A 16,424-nucleotide genomic window follows, 5' to 3' on the forward strand; every position below is an offset into this window, starting at 1 on the left:
GTGTCCCTGGAACACTGGGGAAGCAAGGTAGAGGGCACTTGGGAAGCTGTCCTGAGCCAGGACCCAGGCCTCTTGGGGCCCTCTTTCCTTTACTTCTTATACCAAAGGGATTAAGTGTAGTGATTTCACCACCCACTCCAATCTGGATCGGCAACTTCACCAACCCCTTTGTTCTCCTGGGGCCTTGGCTTTGGTTTTCATCTGTGAGGGGTGGGTTTGGTCCACCCCCGTGGCGTCTGGCACAGTGAGGGCACTGGGTAAATCTATTTGTTTATCTGCAAAATGGACAGCCCCCCTTGAGGCTCAGAGGGTCAAATGCAGGGGGTGGCAGGGCAGAGTGGATATGACCGTGGACTTTGCAGCCACGCTTCAGTTGGAAAACAATGTAAGTGCTAAATAAATTTTGAAAATAGGCAGGTGAGCCTACCTTGAGGAAGGGGCCCTGCCTGGCCTCACCGCCTCTCCTGGCTCCTCTGCCTGCCTTCCCCTCGCTCCGGCCTCCCACGCTTCTCTGATCCTGGTCGCACAGCGACACAGCCTCCGCTGCAGAGCCAGGAACTCCCGGCTCCACTGACCCGCTGTCCCCGTCACCGTCTCGGCTGAATCTGTGAAGTGAGGAAAACACCAGCCCCTACCTTCCAGGGCCGGTGGGAGAGGAACTGGGGTCACAGAGGCCGGCACTGCATCTGGGGCATCTGCAGCATGGGAAGGAGCTCACGTTAGGTGGACACACTTCACGTTGTCACCCTGCCACATGCCAGCCATGCACCTTTAGGTGTCATCATTCCTCCAAACCATCTCAGTTAAAACAGGGCTAAGAGTATCTCCTTTGAGCACATGCTCATGTGCACGTGTGGAAAACTGTGTGCCTGCACAGCCCCGCTTGTCAAGGCAGGGTTGAAAAATGGGTTCAAGTACAGGTATACCTCGTAGTATTGCATGTCGCTCAGTAGCGCTTCACAGATGTTTTCTGGAGGCAAGACCTTCCACCAGCAAAAAGACTGTGACTCACTTCATCGTCATCTGCTTTATTGTGGGGGTCTGGAACCAAACGTGCAATATAATATCTCCGAGGTATGCCTGTACGGCACGTTTATAAAGTGGAATAAGCAGCCATTAAAGGAATGAGGAGACCCTTTACTTCTGTGTTTTAATTTGAGATGACAGCCAAGTGAGATCAAGAAAAAAAAAATGCAAGGAGCAGAAGCCTGTGTAATGTGCTACCATTTGTGTAAAGAATGGAAGGAAAAAATTACATTTTTTCCTGTATTTGCTTGGTTTCTCATAGGGAATGGGAACATCATAAAAAAACTGGTGGCTGAGGCTGCCGGTGCAGAGAACTGGTAGGTGGAAGACCAGACGGGACTGTCGGTGACACCCTCTGTCACCGACAATCTTTGTTTTCACCATATACCCTCTTGTACCTTTTGAATTTTGAACCATGTGAATGAATATATTCCTTATTCAAAAATGAATGAAATTAAGGTTTTTTACCAGCCCCCCGAGACACCTAAGAGGTGCTCAAGAACACGAAGACGGAACCTTGGTGACCGCGACTTCTGGGGCCTCCCTGCCTTCTCCCAGGCCACGCCCTCCAGGGCCCAGGGCAGCGCCCGTGACATCTGTGCCTCTGCCGAGGTCCAGGCGAGGGGCCCCTCGGACCTCTGTGTTCTCAGGCCCTTCCCTTCCTCAGTTGGGAACACCTTTTATTTAAAAATACCTTTTATTTTAAACCCACCAATCCTTTCTCTCTCTTCGCGCGCGCGCACACACACACAGACATGCACACATCCTCTGTCACCAACAGTCATTGTTTTTGCAAAAGTTCTGCCTTGTCTCTGACCAGCCAGGGCTGGCGCCAGCTGCATGGGTCTTCACAGCTCTCCGGGGTGGGGAAGAGATGTCCCAGGGGGCCTGTCCAGAGGGTCGTGGGCCCGAGCCATTGTCCTCTGGTCCCTACACAAAGGAAGGGAAGGTTCAGCTCCTGGGGTCTTCTCCCCTGTTCAACCAGTGACTGGCTTCCGGCCTCCTTCTCCAGGGTCCTGCTTGGAGCAAATGCCACCGGGGTCCAGGCTCATCTCCGCGGTACTCGAAGAGGGGCCACCCCCCTCACCTTCAAGCAGCTGCCTCCCAGGTCACGGCGGCCACCCTGTAGGAGGGGAAAAAGAAGTTCTGAGGTTCAATCAGATCGCCGTGAACATTGGAACTAACCTTTGTGCCCAGTCACAGGGGACTTAATAAGTAAACCACAGCCACACAGTAAAGTTCTCTGCAGCATAAGGCAGAAGAAACTCTCTACGAATTGATGCAGAATGACGTCAAGATAACATTATTTAAGGACAAAAGCACACAGGAACCTGTGTGCTGAGACCCTGAGAGAGAAGGACACACAAGAAAATTGCTGATCGGTTTTCTCAGAAGAGAGGAATTTGATGATGGGGAGATAGAGGAGACAGATGGGAGAGAGGTATTTTTGCTTTTTTCATTTCTTCCCCATGTGATTTGTTGCTTTTTAAAAAGAATCCAATACATTTAAGAATCATAGTATTTTACACTAAAGGGTAAAACAGAGCCCACAGTGGTTAGCCCCCCGCCTGGCTACATGCCCGACGGCTTCCTCATTGACCTCAGAAGTAGACTGTGGATTTCTCCTCCCAGCCTTCACTCAGGGTGTTCCCGCTGCCAGGAAACGTGCTCTCTGGTTCTGTCTCCCTGGGAAGGTTTCTCCATTCCTGCAATTGCCTCGCACTTCCTGCCTCTCCTGGGACATTCCACCAGGATAACTCAGAAGGGGAAAGACTGGGTTTCTCTTTGTCCCCATCAGGCTGGGAGCTCGGGGAATGTTTTTCACTCTGCGGCCCCACTTCCAGCCCAGGGCCTGCCATGCAGCAGGTGTCAAATGACGTTTGAATCAGTGATGCCCACTGAAAGATGAGCTAAGAGTGGCAGTTCCTGAAGCCACCTGTCCTTCGCCCCACAGGGGCAGTCTCTACCCAATATCCTGACATCTGACAAATGGGTTTCATCCTCACTGTAAGCCAGCGAGGTCACAGACAATGAAGGCCTCCAGCTGTTGAATGATTGGCCCAGAGGCACCCAGCCAGTTGGTAAAAGGGCTGGACTGGAAATCCATGTTGTCTAACAGTCTGTCTTGTTTCCAAGACATGATGGTGTCTGAAATCCCACTGTGCATCCTCACCCCCTGAGCCTTGCTAGGAGCTGCTGGGACAGGCATCTTTCTCAGCCATCTAGAGAAATAGCTGACCATCTGGGAGCTCTGCCCCTGCCTCCCTCCGCCCCTGGGCTCAGGTTGGGGCAGATCCATCCAGATGTGAGCCCAGCCTCCCTCGAGGCTCTCGTGGCCCAGGGACAGCATGTCCATTCACAGGCAGGGCTATTTTGAGGGCTGAGGCCACAGTCCCAGCAGAGCCTGGGGCTTGGGCTTCTCAGACAAACTCTGGCAGGAGTATCTGAGAAGGGGGGTTAGGGGTGGGGGCAGGGGAATTTAATGTTGATCCTGGGGGATAGAAAACCAGCCTCCTACCCTTTCATGCTATGTTGCAAGGAGAGCCACTTCCACTCAAGTCTGGTGGTCCCTGAGAGACCTTAGCCCCACGAGACTGCTAGGACTATACACTTCCCTGAGCCTCAGTTTCTTCATCTATGAAATGGGGACAATAGTTCTACTTGCAAATGCAGCTGCAAAAAAGGCTTGTAAACTGCCAAAAGTACTTGAAGAGGCCCTGTCTCTTAGGAACTCAGTGTCAAGGGCTCTGGGAAGCACTATGGTTAGGAAAGGGGCTCAGTGAGACAGATCTGGGCTTCGATCCCTGCTCTGCCTTGGACCTGTTGGACCTCAGGCAAGTGACTTCGCCTCACTGAGCCCCGTGTGTAAAGTGGAGTTACTGTGCAGCTTATAGACATTAACCCAGGTAAAGTCCTAAGCACAGTGTCAGGAGCACAGCAAGTGTTCCGTGTTCTTCATAGGTATTATTGTATTATCAGCATCATCCAGCAATGGCACCTCCTAACCCTAATGCCTTCTATGTCACTTCTGCTCCAGAGCTGGGTACATCAAGTGGGGAGGGTTTTATAAGATGATCCCATCCCACCCACTCCCCCAGGTAACAGAAGGGGAAACGGTAGAGACAAGAAGCCCCTTTCCATCTCCACTTGCTATTTCTACCACAGAGGGCCACACCTAACCCCTCCTTACAGAGGAAGATGCTCCAGGGAGATGTTTCCATGGTGACCCCAACACCAGATGAGTCAGGTGAGAGGGAATTGGTAGCTCAAAGTGGAGGGATAGGGTCTGGAGTCTTGGAGCTCTCTGGCCCGCAAAGATCAGCAGGGAGCCCCCCAGGGGTTCCCCAAGACAGACAGTTTCCTTCCAGTCAAGTCTTTGAGGGGCCAGAGCTGGCCAGGATGGCCCCTTTCACCTATTCCCCAAGGAGCCTGTGGACTGGAGAGCATCGCTTCTGTAGCCAAATTTGGCTGGGTTCTTGGTTCTGTACGCGATCTCAGGGAAGCAGCCAGACACAGGCGAGGGTTCGTGATCTGCGGGGCAGACCTGAGACCAGCAGAGAAGTCCCCGGGCTTACCTATCATGGGCGCATGACAGACACACCTTCTACCCCAGGCCTGCAGTTACAGGCTCCCCCACACTAACTTTTCCCATGTCCCAGTCACGCAGGCCTGAGTTCGAACCCTGTCTCCATCATGGGCTGTGGCTCTGAACCAGTGACAGCATCTCTAAGCAGATAGGGATAACCCGAGCACCTGCTTTCCAGGTTGCTGAGGAATTGTAATGATAATGTGTGAAGAGTGCTTAGCACAGCAGACCGATGCTCATCAAGACCGCTGTGACTGCTGTCCCTGGCCAGTCTGGCCTCTCCTCTGTGCTCCACCACCTTCAACATCTTCCCCTTTCTTTCCCTACGTCATGTTTCTAACCACAACTCTTGCTGTACCCCGATTCCAGAACACCTGTCTCTACCCTCTCATCTGCCTGCCTCATTCCCGAGCATCCACCAGGAACTTAGCCTGCTGGCGGGGTGCTTCCTCTGGGCTCCGATAGTCCTCTCGTGTTCTTCCTCCCCACCACTGGGCCACAGCCTCCCTGTCCTCCTCTCCTGGCCCTTGGCCCTTGGTCCTGACACCACACTGGGTGTTCCTGATTGTGGCGAATGCAAATCCACAACCGGCTTCTCCGCGAATGTTCTCAGAGCCAACAAAAGGTGCTGGCTGTTGGGCAGCTCAGCTTTGCTGAACTGAATGAATGGGCGAAAGGTGGTGGGGAAGTATCACCGAAGGCCTAGTCAGTGCTTCACACACCAAGCAGGACTTTTGAAGGCCCACCCCAACTTGCCAACCCAGCCTGAAGCACTGACTGGGATGCACAGCTGAGAGCAGCAAGGATCCTCAAGAAAGTACAAATCTGAGACTGAGAAGGCTGACTCAGGCAACCATGGAGTCGAGAGGCTAGAATGTGAGTCTGGTGAGCTAGAAGGGGGTGGTCTGTGGCCGGGACACTGAGGCTTCCTCAGAACAGAGTGAAGCAAGCAGGGGACCTAGGGCAGCCATGGGAACCAAAGACTGGGGGACTCAGAGGCCTGACTCCAGTCCCCCATGCGCTTTCCCTTTTGAAAGGACTGTAGTCATCCTCTGCCTCTGCTTCCCCAGATGTATATGATAACTGCTGGAAACCAAAGTTGTCACATAGACCAGATTCCTTACTGCAGGAAAAGCCTAGGTCAGAAGGGGGAAGGCCGGGGATGAAGCAGGCTCCTTGGGGCTTGGGCAGGAGGAGAGCCAGCTTTCAGCCACAAGAGTCCCCTGGCCATCTCTGTGGCTGCCCAGCCCCATGCATCCCCTACCAGCTTGCTTCTCATCCTTAGCCAGGACAGACCAAGGGAACTCAACTGCAGCTCTGCCCAGCGACTCAACCGTGCCCTCCCCCAGCACTGCATCTTTCTGGGGTTGGGTGCCCTCTGGGGACCCCTTCTTCGCTCCTACTGCTCATCAGCTGGATACTTCAGGCTCTTGGTTGCAGGTATGCATCCATCCCCTTTTCTTCTGTCTCCTGCCTTTGGATCAGGTCTTTGGATAGGAAACAACTGTTTCAAGGTTGGGGTAGCTCAGGGCAACACACACCAAGCAGGCCCAGAGCCTGCCTTCTGGCTTCCCAGCTGAGTAAGTGGGCCATGGGGTGTCCAACCTTTTGGCGTCTCTGGGCCACACTGGAAGAAGAGTTGTCTTGGACCACATATTAAATACATGAACACTAATGGAAACTGATGAACAAAAAAAAAAGTTTTAAGTAAATTTAGGATTTTGTGTTGGGCCACACTCAGAGCCATCCTAGGCCATATGTGGCCTGCGGGCAGCGGGTTGGACACCCGTGGACACTTTCTGAGCCTTAGAGGCCCACAGGCAGGATCAGTACCTGCCCGATGGAGTTCTTGCGAAGCTAAAAAAAAGATGACCAGGAAAGCACATGGTATATAGGAAATGCTCAATAAATGACAGCCTTTGTTGTGATTTCCTCATGCCCACTTCCTAGCACACCTATGGTTGAGGGGCGGTTGTCCGTGGAAGAATTTTTCAAACATACAAAGCCTGGCCGCTTTTCCCTTAGACTGTCAAATTAAAAAAATGACAACGGTCAATACAACAGCCATCCAGTGTGAATGAATCAAAATTATACCTGTTTCTCTTCAGACTGGCAAAAATATATTTTTTTGTATGCTGCAGAATTTAGTGATTAGTTTATACGTGCTGAGAAGAAAAAGGTTGAAAACCGCCGCTCTGGGCTTTGCTGCACCCTTTCTGATTGGGAGACATTACGCGGGTACTTCTGTTCCATACCAAACCCTGGGCTTCCAGTACCAACGCCCCACGAACTCTGCGTCGTCCTCCCGCCTCACCGGGGTCTCCGGCCGTCTTTTGCTCCGTAAGAGGCCCCTTTTCCTGCGCCCCTCCACCCCGCGGCCGGCCGCAGTCCTGGGGCGCCACGTACTCACCCCCTTGCGCTGGTTGCTGAGGCAGAATGTGCAGATGGAGCGTGGCTGGCGGCCGCCGTCGGGGGTGGCGGGGATCGCGTTCTTGCCACTGCCGGCCGCGCGGAAGCACGGCTGCCCGTCGTCGGCCGCGTCGCCCAGCAGCAGCACGTTGGCCAGGTGCGCGATGTAGCTGGACGCCAGGCGCAAGGTCTCTATTTTGGACAACTTGCGGTCCACCGGCTCAGTGGGAATGAGCGTGCGTAGCGCCGTGAAGGCCGTATTCACGCTCTGCGTGCGGTCCCGCTCCCGCGCGTTGGCTGCCTGCCGCTGTCGCACCACAACCACCGGGCCGGCGCCGCCACCCGTCCGCCGCCCGCCCCCGGGGCCCGGACCGCGTCGCGCCGCCTCCAGGCCCTCGCAGCAGCCGAAAGACTGGTCAGAGGCGTCGCTCTCGCTGCGGTTCTCCTCGTCCTCGCTCAGCAGCCGCACGTCCGGGTACAGCACGTGCGCGCCGACGGGGCGCAGCAGCGCGAACGCCATGGGCACCCGGCCGCGTCCCTCCTCGCGCAGTGCCCCAGCCTTGGCCGCGCCCCGCCGTGCGCTCTCGCGCGCTCCCACGGCCCCGCCGGCCGCCGCCTTATAGCCGAGGGAGGGGCCAACCACGCGGCCGCCCCGGCCTGAGCGGGTGGGCTCCATCCTGGCCAATGGGGACGCGCCCGCCGTGCCCGGGCCAATGGCGACTCGCCTGCAGCCCCCGTTCCCTAGGTTGAAAGCGGCCCGGGAGTTGGTGATCCTCCCCGAAGGCTCCCAGTGCCCCCCGGCTAGCCGGGCAAACGCTGGGGGTCCGAAAGGGCCGGGGGGGGCGGGGGTGGATGTGTGAAAAAATGATCTCGTTACCCGTAGCCTAAACCTGCAGAGAGACTGAGAGCAGGTCCCTTCTCTCTGGGCTTCGGTTTCCTGGTTCGGAGAGAGGATTGGGAGAAACCATCTCGGGTATTTGTGCCCTCAGATTCTAATCCTGTGGTTCTGCAACTGTCTTGTGTAAGAAATGGGAACGGGGGCATTGCCAGCACAGATCCCCGAGTCCCGCGTTCTGACCCAGCAGGTCAGGAACGGAGCCGAGGAAACTGCAATGCGTGCGCGGTGGTGGTGTCTGAGGGCAGCCCTTTGGGAAACACTGTAATCTTTCCAAATAAAGATTCGATGGTGTCACATCTCTGATGACAAACTTAAAAAAAAAAACCCCACACATGCAACAAAACTAACGCAAAGCAAAAATAAAACACCAACACCAATAGCTCCATTCATTCATTTATTCATTCAATAAGTATCTGTTAGGTCCCCCCTAAGTGTCAGGCATAGTTTTAATTATGAGGGTACAGACTTGAACAAAACAAATTCCTTGCCGTCACAGAGTTGACATTTTGGTTGAGGTCCTGCTGTGTGCCAGACACCAGACAAACACTTTACTCTTTAGTACTCCTCACTGAAGTCGTGGAGGGAGTACCCCGGATTTCCAGATAAGAGCTTTGGCCTTCAATCTTACAAGGGGCTGCTTGGCTTCAGCAGTGCCTCCATCCCTCACCCCCACCCCCACCCCCAGAATCAAATGCAAGTTTCTCTCCCTCATTCTCCACAGTCCCTCCTTGGACAGCTGCAGACTCCCTGACTCTTGCACAGATCCCCCAGCCCTTACCCCAGGCTGTTCCCTCTGCTGGAATGCCACCCCCGCCAACACACATGCACACACACTGTCTTCCCTGTTGCCTTCCTTCCTTCGGGAAACCTTAGATTGCTCCGTCTGACACATCTTCCTCCTCAGGGGCCCTGGGAAGAATTACTGAGCTGACCATGGCTGCGGGGTTCCTGATGTTGCTCATGCCCCCTTCTCAGCTCCATCCTGGGGACTGGCCAAACCTACATCCACTCGGCCCGGACCAAAACCTTCTCTTCAGCCAAAGTGGCAGCCGGTGTGGCAGCGAGAGCACAGAGAGTGACATTGAAAGGCTTCTAGGTGCTTTCGGGCTCCATCTTCCTTCCTTCTTGAAGATATCTCCCTGCCCTGCCATGTTGTTGTGCTTTTCTCCTACTTCCTTGACCCAGGCCAGAATGAGGGGGTGGTGGGGTGGCTGGTGGCTGGAGGGTATCTCTTGGCTTCCAGGAGAGCAGCCGCTGATATTTTCCTGCTCTAGTGTCTGCAGAAAAGTCTGTTCCCGCACCTGGTTCCCCCTACTCCTACATTTGACCATGACCTTGGCCAGGCTGGGCTTTGCTGAGGAGGAGGAGGAGGGGGAGGAGGTTGCACAGCCCCCTCTCCGCAGGGCCAGTCCCACATGCAGCCCCAGGCCAGGCTGCTGCTTCCTGAGCCGATGAATTATTACCGGGAGATTTCCTTCCCTGTCTGCGCCTCCTTACAGGGGCTCCCGGCTCCCTTCACTTTCGCTTTCTCCCCCTTCTCCCCCTCTCTTAAGCTCTCCGCCTTCAGGTGGCTTGGAATTCCTCTGTCCAGTCCCCTCCCCATTCCAGCTTGATGGGAGAAGCCAAGCAGGGCGTGAACTGGGCCCTGAAGGGGGGGAGGAGGCAGGCTTGGTAAGCTCATTCATTCATTCGCTCATCAGGCAGGTTTTGACACAAGGGGGACCCGGGGAGTAAAATAAAACCATGAATGAGACTGAGCCTGGACTTCTGCAGCCCAGAGGGGAAGGCGAGTTGTAAACAAAGAATTTCAGGACAATGTGGTAAGAGCAAGCCAGGGTCTGGCATCAGAGAGACCTCGTTTTGGCCCAAGGCTAGATGTCTCTTGATGTCTCAGTTTCCTGCTCTGAAAAAGTGGAGATAATAATAGTACCCGTTAATAGGGCTGGTGATGGTTCCCTGGGTTTATGCCAAAAAAGCCAGGGCCTGAAACACAGGCTCAGCACCTGAGAGGAGTTTGTGGTGGTGTTGTGAGGGGCGGGCCCCAGGCTGAGGAGCAGCTTTCACTGCTCCAGGCTTTGTCCCTGGGGGTGGAGAGGGGGACCTGCCACATTCTCAGCTCACCCACACGAGGGGCTTCAGCTCCCTCTGCCCTCTGATCCTCGCTCTGCTCCAGTCACACCCACCCTGCAGCCCACCGCTGCCTGGCAGCTATTGTCCCCAGATATCTCTTTAGCTTATTCCCTTACTTTCTAGTTTTCCCTCCAAGCTCATCTTCTTGGGGGGGGGGGGCCTTCCCTGGCCACTGGGGACTAAAACAGCACCTGCCCCCCCCACCTCCCAGCACCCTTCCGGCGGCCCTCCCTCTCCCCTTTGCTTTATTTATTTCCATAGCATTCATCACCGCTTTCGCTCATTCACCAGCAACTATTAACTGAGTACCTACTATGTTCCCAGCACAGTTCCTGGTTCTGGGAATGCGGAAGCAAACATGCTACATATTTATTCATCCACAAGGATGTCGGGCAAGAACTTTGTATTTTGCTCGTCTCATTTCCTCTCCATTACAACCTTCTGAGGTAGGTATTGTTTTTATAACCATTTTACAGATGAAGAAACCAAGGTTCTAAGAGAAAAGTGACTTGTCTGAGATCACACAGTGGGCCAGTGGAAGAGCTCAGGTAATTTGGTTTCCTTCCCCAACCACATGACCTCTTAGGTGGCCCAGAGGTATGTGAGGGCTGAGTAGGAGTCTGCCACGCTGAGAGAACACCTGGGCTTCCATCCTGCTGAAACATTTTGAGTTCCTCTGAGGCACCAGCTCCGCACATCTCTGAGCCTTTGCCTAGCTTCCCTAAAAGTCCTCTGTGCTCGGTCTGTTCATGTAACCCCCATCCCTGCAACCACTGATCTTTTTGTATCCATAGTTTTGCCTTTTCCAGAATGTCCTAGAGTTAAAATCATACAGTGTATAGCCTTTTCAGATTGATTTCTTTCATTTAGTAATATGCATTTAAGATTCCTTTATGTCTTTTCGTGGCTTGATCGCTCATTTCTTTTTAGTGCTGAATAATATTCCATTGTCTGGAGGTACTATGATTTATTTATTCATTCACCTACTGAAGAGCAGCATGGTGACTTCCTAGTTTTGGCAATTATGAATAAGGCTGCAGTAAACATCCGTATGCAAATTTTTGTGTAAACAAAAATTTTCAGCTCCTTTGGGTAATTAACAAGGAATGTGATTGCTGGATCATGTGGTAAGAGTAGTTTTAGTTTTATAAGAAACCACCAAACTGTCTTCTAAAGTGGCTGTACCATTTTGCATTCCCACCAGCAATAGATGAGAGCGCCTGCTGCTTCACTTTCTTACCCGCATTTGGTGTTGGCACTGTTCCGGATTTTGGCCATTCTAATAGGTGTGTTGTGGTATCTCGTTTTCATTTGCATTTCCCTGATGATGTATGATGGGGAGCATCTTTCATATGCTTATTTGCCATCTGTGTGTCATCTTTGATGAGGTGTCTGTTAAGGTCTCTGGCTTATTTTTTAATTAGTTTGTTTTCTTATTGTTGAATTTTAAGAGTTCTTTGTATCTTTTGGATAACAGTCTTTTGAAAATACATTTCCCCAGTCTGTGGCTTGTCTTCTAATTCTGTTTATATTGCCTCTTGCAGAACAGAAGTTTTAAATTTTAATGACATCAGCTTATCAATTATTTCTTTCACGGATGATGTCTTTGGTGTACCTTCAAAGTCAAAACCATAGGTTCTCTCCTATGTTATACTTTAGGAATTTTATAGTTTTGTGTTTTACCTTTAGGTCTATGAACTATTTTGAGTTAATTTTTGTGAAGGGTGAAAAGTCTGTGTCTAGATTCATGTTTCTGCATGTGGTTGTCCAGTTGTTCCAGCACTATTTGTTGGAGAGATTGTGTTTGCTCCATTGTATTGCATTTACTCCTTTGTCAACGGTCAGTTGACTATACATATATGGGGGTCTATTTATGGGCTTTCTATTCTTGATCTATTTGTCTATCTTTCACCAGTTCTACACGTGTAGCTTTACAGCTAAGTTGTAGCTGGGTAGCATCAGTCCTCTAACTTTGTTCTTCTCCTTCGATATGGTGTTGACTATTCTGGGTCCACTCTAATATTTTTGATACATGTCTTTAAACTGCCTGTGTCTTTGTGTGAGTGGGTTATTAAGTTATGCAAATCGTAGTTTCTATAGATCTCTTTCTTAGGTTGTTTGTGTACTCGACACCGTGTTCAGTGAGCTGAGTCCAGCCCGAGTCCATTACTTCTAACTGCTGCTTAGTACGTATGGTGTGAGCACACCCCCCCTGCCTCCTTTTTCCACTTCTTCAGGGATAGACACTGTGGCTATTTCCAACTCCTGCTTCCCCAAGCAAAGCCGTGAACTTTTTTTTAACATGACATTTTTTTCTTTAAACTCTCATTTTTAAGATTTTATTTATTTATTTTTAGGGAGAAGGGAAGGAAGGGAGAAAGAGAGGGAGAGAAATATTGATTGGTTGCCTCTCCACACGCCCCCAACTGGGGACCTGGCCCGCAACCCAGGCATGTGCCCTGACTGGGAATTGTACTGGCGACCTTTGGGTTCGCAGGCCAGCACCCAATCCACTGAGCCACACCAGCAAAGCTGTGAACTTCTGATGGGTGACTCTCATATACTCCTGTGCGTGTTTCTGAGATATACACCGGGGGCAGGATTCCTGGGGCAGGGAGATATTTACACTTAGCCTAAGCACCGTCTGCACCCTAGGATGGCTGCTGCACCAGCAGGGCATGAGAGACCACTTCCTCCACATCATCCCTGGCACTTGGAATTATCTGTTTTCCTGTTTTAATGTGCATTTCTCTAGTGACAGAGAAATGGGTTGTTTTCCACCTCATTGTGTTGCCTCTTCCACAAGACTGTGCATTCTCTGAGGGTAGGGGATGTATCCCAGAATCTTAGGCCAGAGCCTGGCACATTGTGGGCAATAATAAATACCTGATGACCGAATGACTGACTGAATGAATGAATTAAAAGGCTAATACACAGCCTTCTACACCTACTTTGTACCAAACTTTGACCTAGATGGTGGTGGTACCCGTGTATATGTTTGTGTGCATATGAGGGGACACATCAAGTCCTACACCTCAATCTACTTGGAGAAAAAGACCAAAGATAGTTCGAATTTATTGATGGCCTACTTTTTGTCCAAAACTCATAGGTATAGTAATCATAACCTTAAGTTCAGGTAAACAAGGTAAAAGTGTATTCCTCACTCATATTCAAGGTATTTGCAGGTGCGGCAGGTCTGGCATTTTGTGGTGTGGCAGCCAGCCTCCAAGGTAGCCCTCAGAGATCCTTGTCTCCTCATCTTTACCTCCTTCTGTAGGCTGTTCCCCCACTGAACCGGATCTGAATTGTGTGACCAAAAGAGTGTGGTAGAGGTCAAAGTGTGTGCCCTCGGAATCTAGCTGATAAAGGCATTGAGCTTCTGCTTTGTTGTCTTGAGTCACCCGCTCTGGAGACGGCAGCCATCATGCCACGAGGACATTCAAGTTGTCCTGTGGAGAGGCCCATGGAACCTGAGGTCCCCAGCTTACGGCCAACACCCATTTACCAACCACGCGAGTAAGCCTCCTCAGATGTGGATCCTGAATTTCTGACCCATGGGAACTGTGAAAAATAACAGAGAAAGGTAAAGATAATACTTGTTGGTGTTGTAAGCCCCTAAGTTCAGGGTATTTGTTATACAACATTCGACAACTCGGGCAGGTGGTGACTCCGTCTATCATTTTCGCTCCACCGCATGTGGCTTCCACTCCTTCGGTTGCCTCCTGGACCAGTGCGGCTGCTGGAGCCATCGGGACGTCACCCCAGCTGGTGAAAAGGAGAAAGAGGCAGAAAAAGAAAGGGCACACTTCACCCTGTGAGGGACACTTGTCCGGGAGTTACAGTCTCACCTCTGCTCACGTCCCACTGGTCAGACCTTGTCGTTTGACCGTACTGTACTGTACGCAGTCTTGCTGAGAAAAGTAGTGTCCACTGAAGGTGGCCTCACAGCCAGCTGAGTAGTGGGTTTCCGTCAGCAAAGAAGGAAAAGAGATACTGGAAGACAACCAGTGATGCTGATAACCACCAAGGTGTTATCTCTGGATATAATACAGTGTCACATGGTTAAGTTTGAGATTTGGGAGCCTGATTGCCTCGGTTTAGCTCTGCCATTCACCAGCCAAGTGATATTGGGAAATCTATTGAATTTCTCTGTGCCTCAGTTTCCTCGTGCATAAAACAGGGATCATAATAGAGCCTACTTACCTAGGGTTATTGGGAGGATTAAATTGAGTCAAAGTGCACATCATTTGTAAGAGTTCTGGCACATGGTATGTGCTGTGTAAGTATTAGCTGTTATCTTTATTTAATCCTTACGAAGGGTTTTCTGAAGGTCACACAACCAGTGATAGAAGCAGATTTTGGCCTGACAGCAAATTTTCCCACTTGCCTCATCCCATAGAAATTCTTAGAGAACAAGATCACGACCCTGGTCAGTACTCGGGACATAATAAGCATCCAGAAATATCTGTTGAATGAGTGTGTCAAGTAAACATTTAAACCCTTCTGACACAGACATGCCAGGTTTTGTTGTGTTCTGTTGTTCCGCTCGGGTTAGTGAGAAAGCTCCATCGACTTCACTCACGTGGCCCCTACGGGCTGGGGCTGGGGTCTTCCATCCCGCCTCCAGAGCTCCGTCCCTCTAAGGTCCCTCCAGGCCATCATTTTCAAGAGTGAATTCCTGAGAACTCTTGTTCTGGGAGATGCCCAGGGTTCGATGACTGAGAAAAAAAGAAGTCTGGGAAGCTGCATTCTGCGTCTCCCTTGTGGAGAGCTGTGGCCCACTGGCATGCCAAAGGCTCTGAGAAATCCTGCAGCAAAAACCTCCTGCGGCTTTACTTCCACCCGCATTTTCTAGGCTTTTTGTTGACCACAGATCCTCCCACACAGGCTCCCCTCCCCACCTTGGACCAGGCACCTAGTAGAGAATACAGTTTAGCAGACATCTCTCCAGGCTGACGTCAGTGACATCCGCCTCGCTGTGAGTGGCTTCCATTTTTTCTTGAAGGCGTGTTCGACAGGCATGGGGGAGGTGAGCAGGTGGGCGCTGGTTACCAGGCGGAGCTGGGCTAAGAGGGGAACTTCCAGGCATTTTCCCAGAGCCCCTTTCTCTAAGGGATACTAAAACATCACTGGAAATGTAACAGTAGGGGAAAAATGTGTTTCCTGGCACTTCTTTTAGGGGAAGTGCAATATAAATTGAACTAATAATAATCCAATGGAGGGCTCACTCTTCTAAGCACTCGTGTGCATTTTCCCTTTTAGCCCTCAGAGCAGCACCATGAGCTAACTACTGTTAATATTCCTGTTTTGCAGATAAGTAGTCTAAGGAACAGAGAGGTTCAGTAACTTGCCTAAGGTCACATAGCTAAAAAATGGACAAGAATTCTTTAATGAGTTGCTTGTGGTGGGCTTGAAGCCCTCTCCAGGGTAGTTTAAGCTTAGATGCTCACAGAACTCTGCTCCGGGGAGCATGGATCTTTTAGCTGAAGTGCTCAGACTTTGTTGAGCCCTCACAGGTACGCAGGTTGGCCCTAATACCAATAATAAGGAGTCACCAAGGTGATGAAGAAGATCAAGATGTAGCTAAATGAGACCACTGTTTAAGAAGTCCTTTGAAATTCAAGGCATCCTGTTGAAAATCTTTAAGGCTGAATGTCAGGGGGAGGGCCCTCATCTAGAGCTCAGCTGCTGGCTCCCCTCCCCTCTGCAGACTAGACGGTGTGGGGAGTGAAAGTTGGGGAGTGGGCCCCCGAGATCTCTGACATCACCCCCACATTTGAATCTTCCCGGGTGAGGTGCCGATCATGCTACCCCCAGTTCCAGGTTCAGAGCCCAGCTCAGACAATGGGATGTCAGAGAAGAGTGAGATCAGAGACCCAGAGCAGCCTGGAAAGGCCTCCTGAGAAAGGCAGCCTGGATCAAGTTTAGGGGCGGGCTCAGCTACCCTAAAGGAGGGAACCCCATGACGAAGCGGTGTTTTAGTTGACCCTCAATGGTCAATGGTGATGCTGGCACAACAGGTATATTTGTGGGTTGCCCTCCTAGGTTGGCATGCAGACCTGCTGTTCACCTACACAACATCCAACCCCCAACAAGAGAACCCCAATTTGTCTAGGGCAGCAGTTGATTTAGCTATAAAACTTCCCCTCTCAGCCTTCATTGTAGCTAGGGGTGGCTATGTGGCTCGTTCTGGACAACAAGATGAAGATAGAAGTTCCTATGGAGGGTCCACTTCCTCAAATGAAATGACAGAGTCTTGTGAGAAGGCTTTACCTTTTACTTTCACCTTCTCTCTGCCTGGAATGGAGATGCAATTCCTGGAGGTATAGCAGCCATGTTGGTGCAATGAGGACAAAAATCACATGCTAAGGAGGG

General features: G+C 51.3%; 1 protein-coding gene across 1 annotated transcript; it reads right to left on the bottom strand.

Annotated features, from left to right (window-relative positions):
- Positions 1-1,767: 1,767 nt before the first annotated feature.
- TCF15 (transcription factor 15) lies at positions 1,768-7,609 on the bottom strand. Its single transcript, XM_054573459.1, has 2 exons — positions 6,984-7,609; positions 1,768-2,149 (listed from the first exon to the last, which is right to left on the bottom strand). Exons 1-2 carry the CDS (start codon positions 7,539-7,541, stop codon positions 2,075-2,077), a joined length of 633 nt encoding a protein of 210 aa, XP_054429434.1. The 5' UTR covers positions 7,542-7,609; the 3' UTR covers positions 1,768-2,074.
- Between the last annotated feature and the right edge of the window lie 8,815 nt (positions 7,610-16,424).

Source organism: Pteronotus mesoamericanus, unplaced genomic scaffold (assembly GCF_021234165.1).
Source record: "Pteronotus mesoamericanus isolate MK-2021 breed Mesoamerican mustached bat unplaced genomic scaffold, CSHL_Meso_final contig_25, whole genome shotgun sequence".
Taxonomy (NCBI): domain Eukaryota; kingdom Metazoa; phylum Chordata; class Mammalia; order Chiroptera; family Mormoopidae; genus Pteronotus; species Pteronotus mesoamericanus.

What these genes read in the sequence shown, in the direction of transcription:
- TCF15 (XM_054573459.1), bottom strand. Translation starts at nt 7,541, where the DNA reads ATGGCGTTCGCGCTGCTGCGCCCCGTCGGCGCGCACGTGCTGTACCCG. An exon ending in GGACTGCGGCCGGCCGCGGG is followed by an intron (nt 2,150 to 6,983) that starts GTGGAGGGGCGC and finishes CCCCTCCTACAG; the next exon opens with GGTGGCCGCCGTGACCTGGG.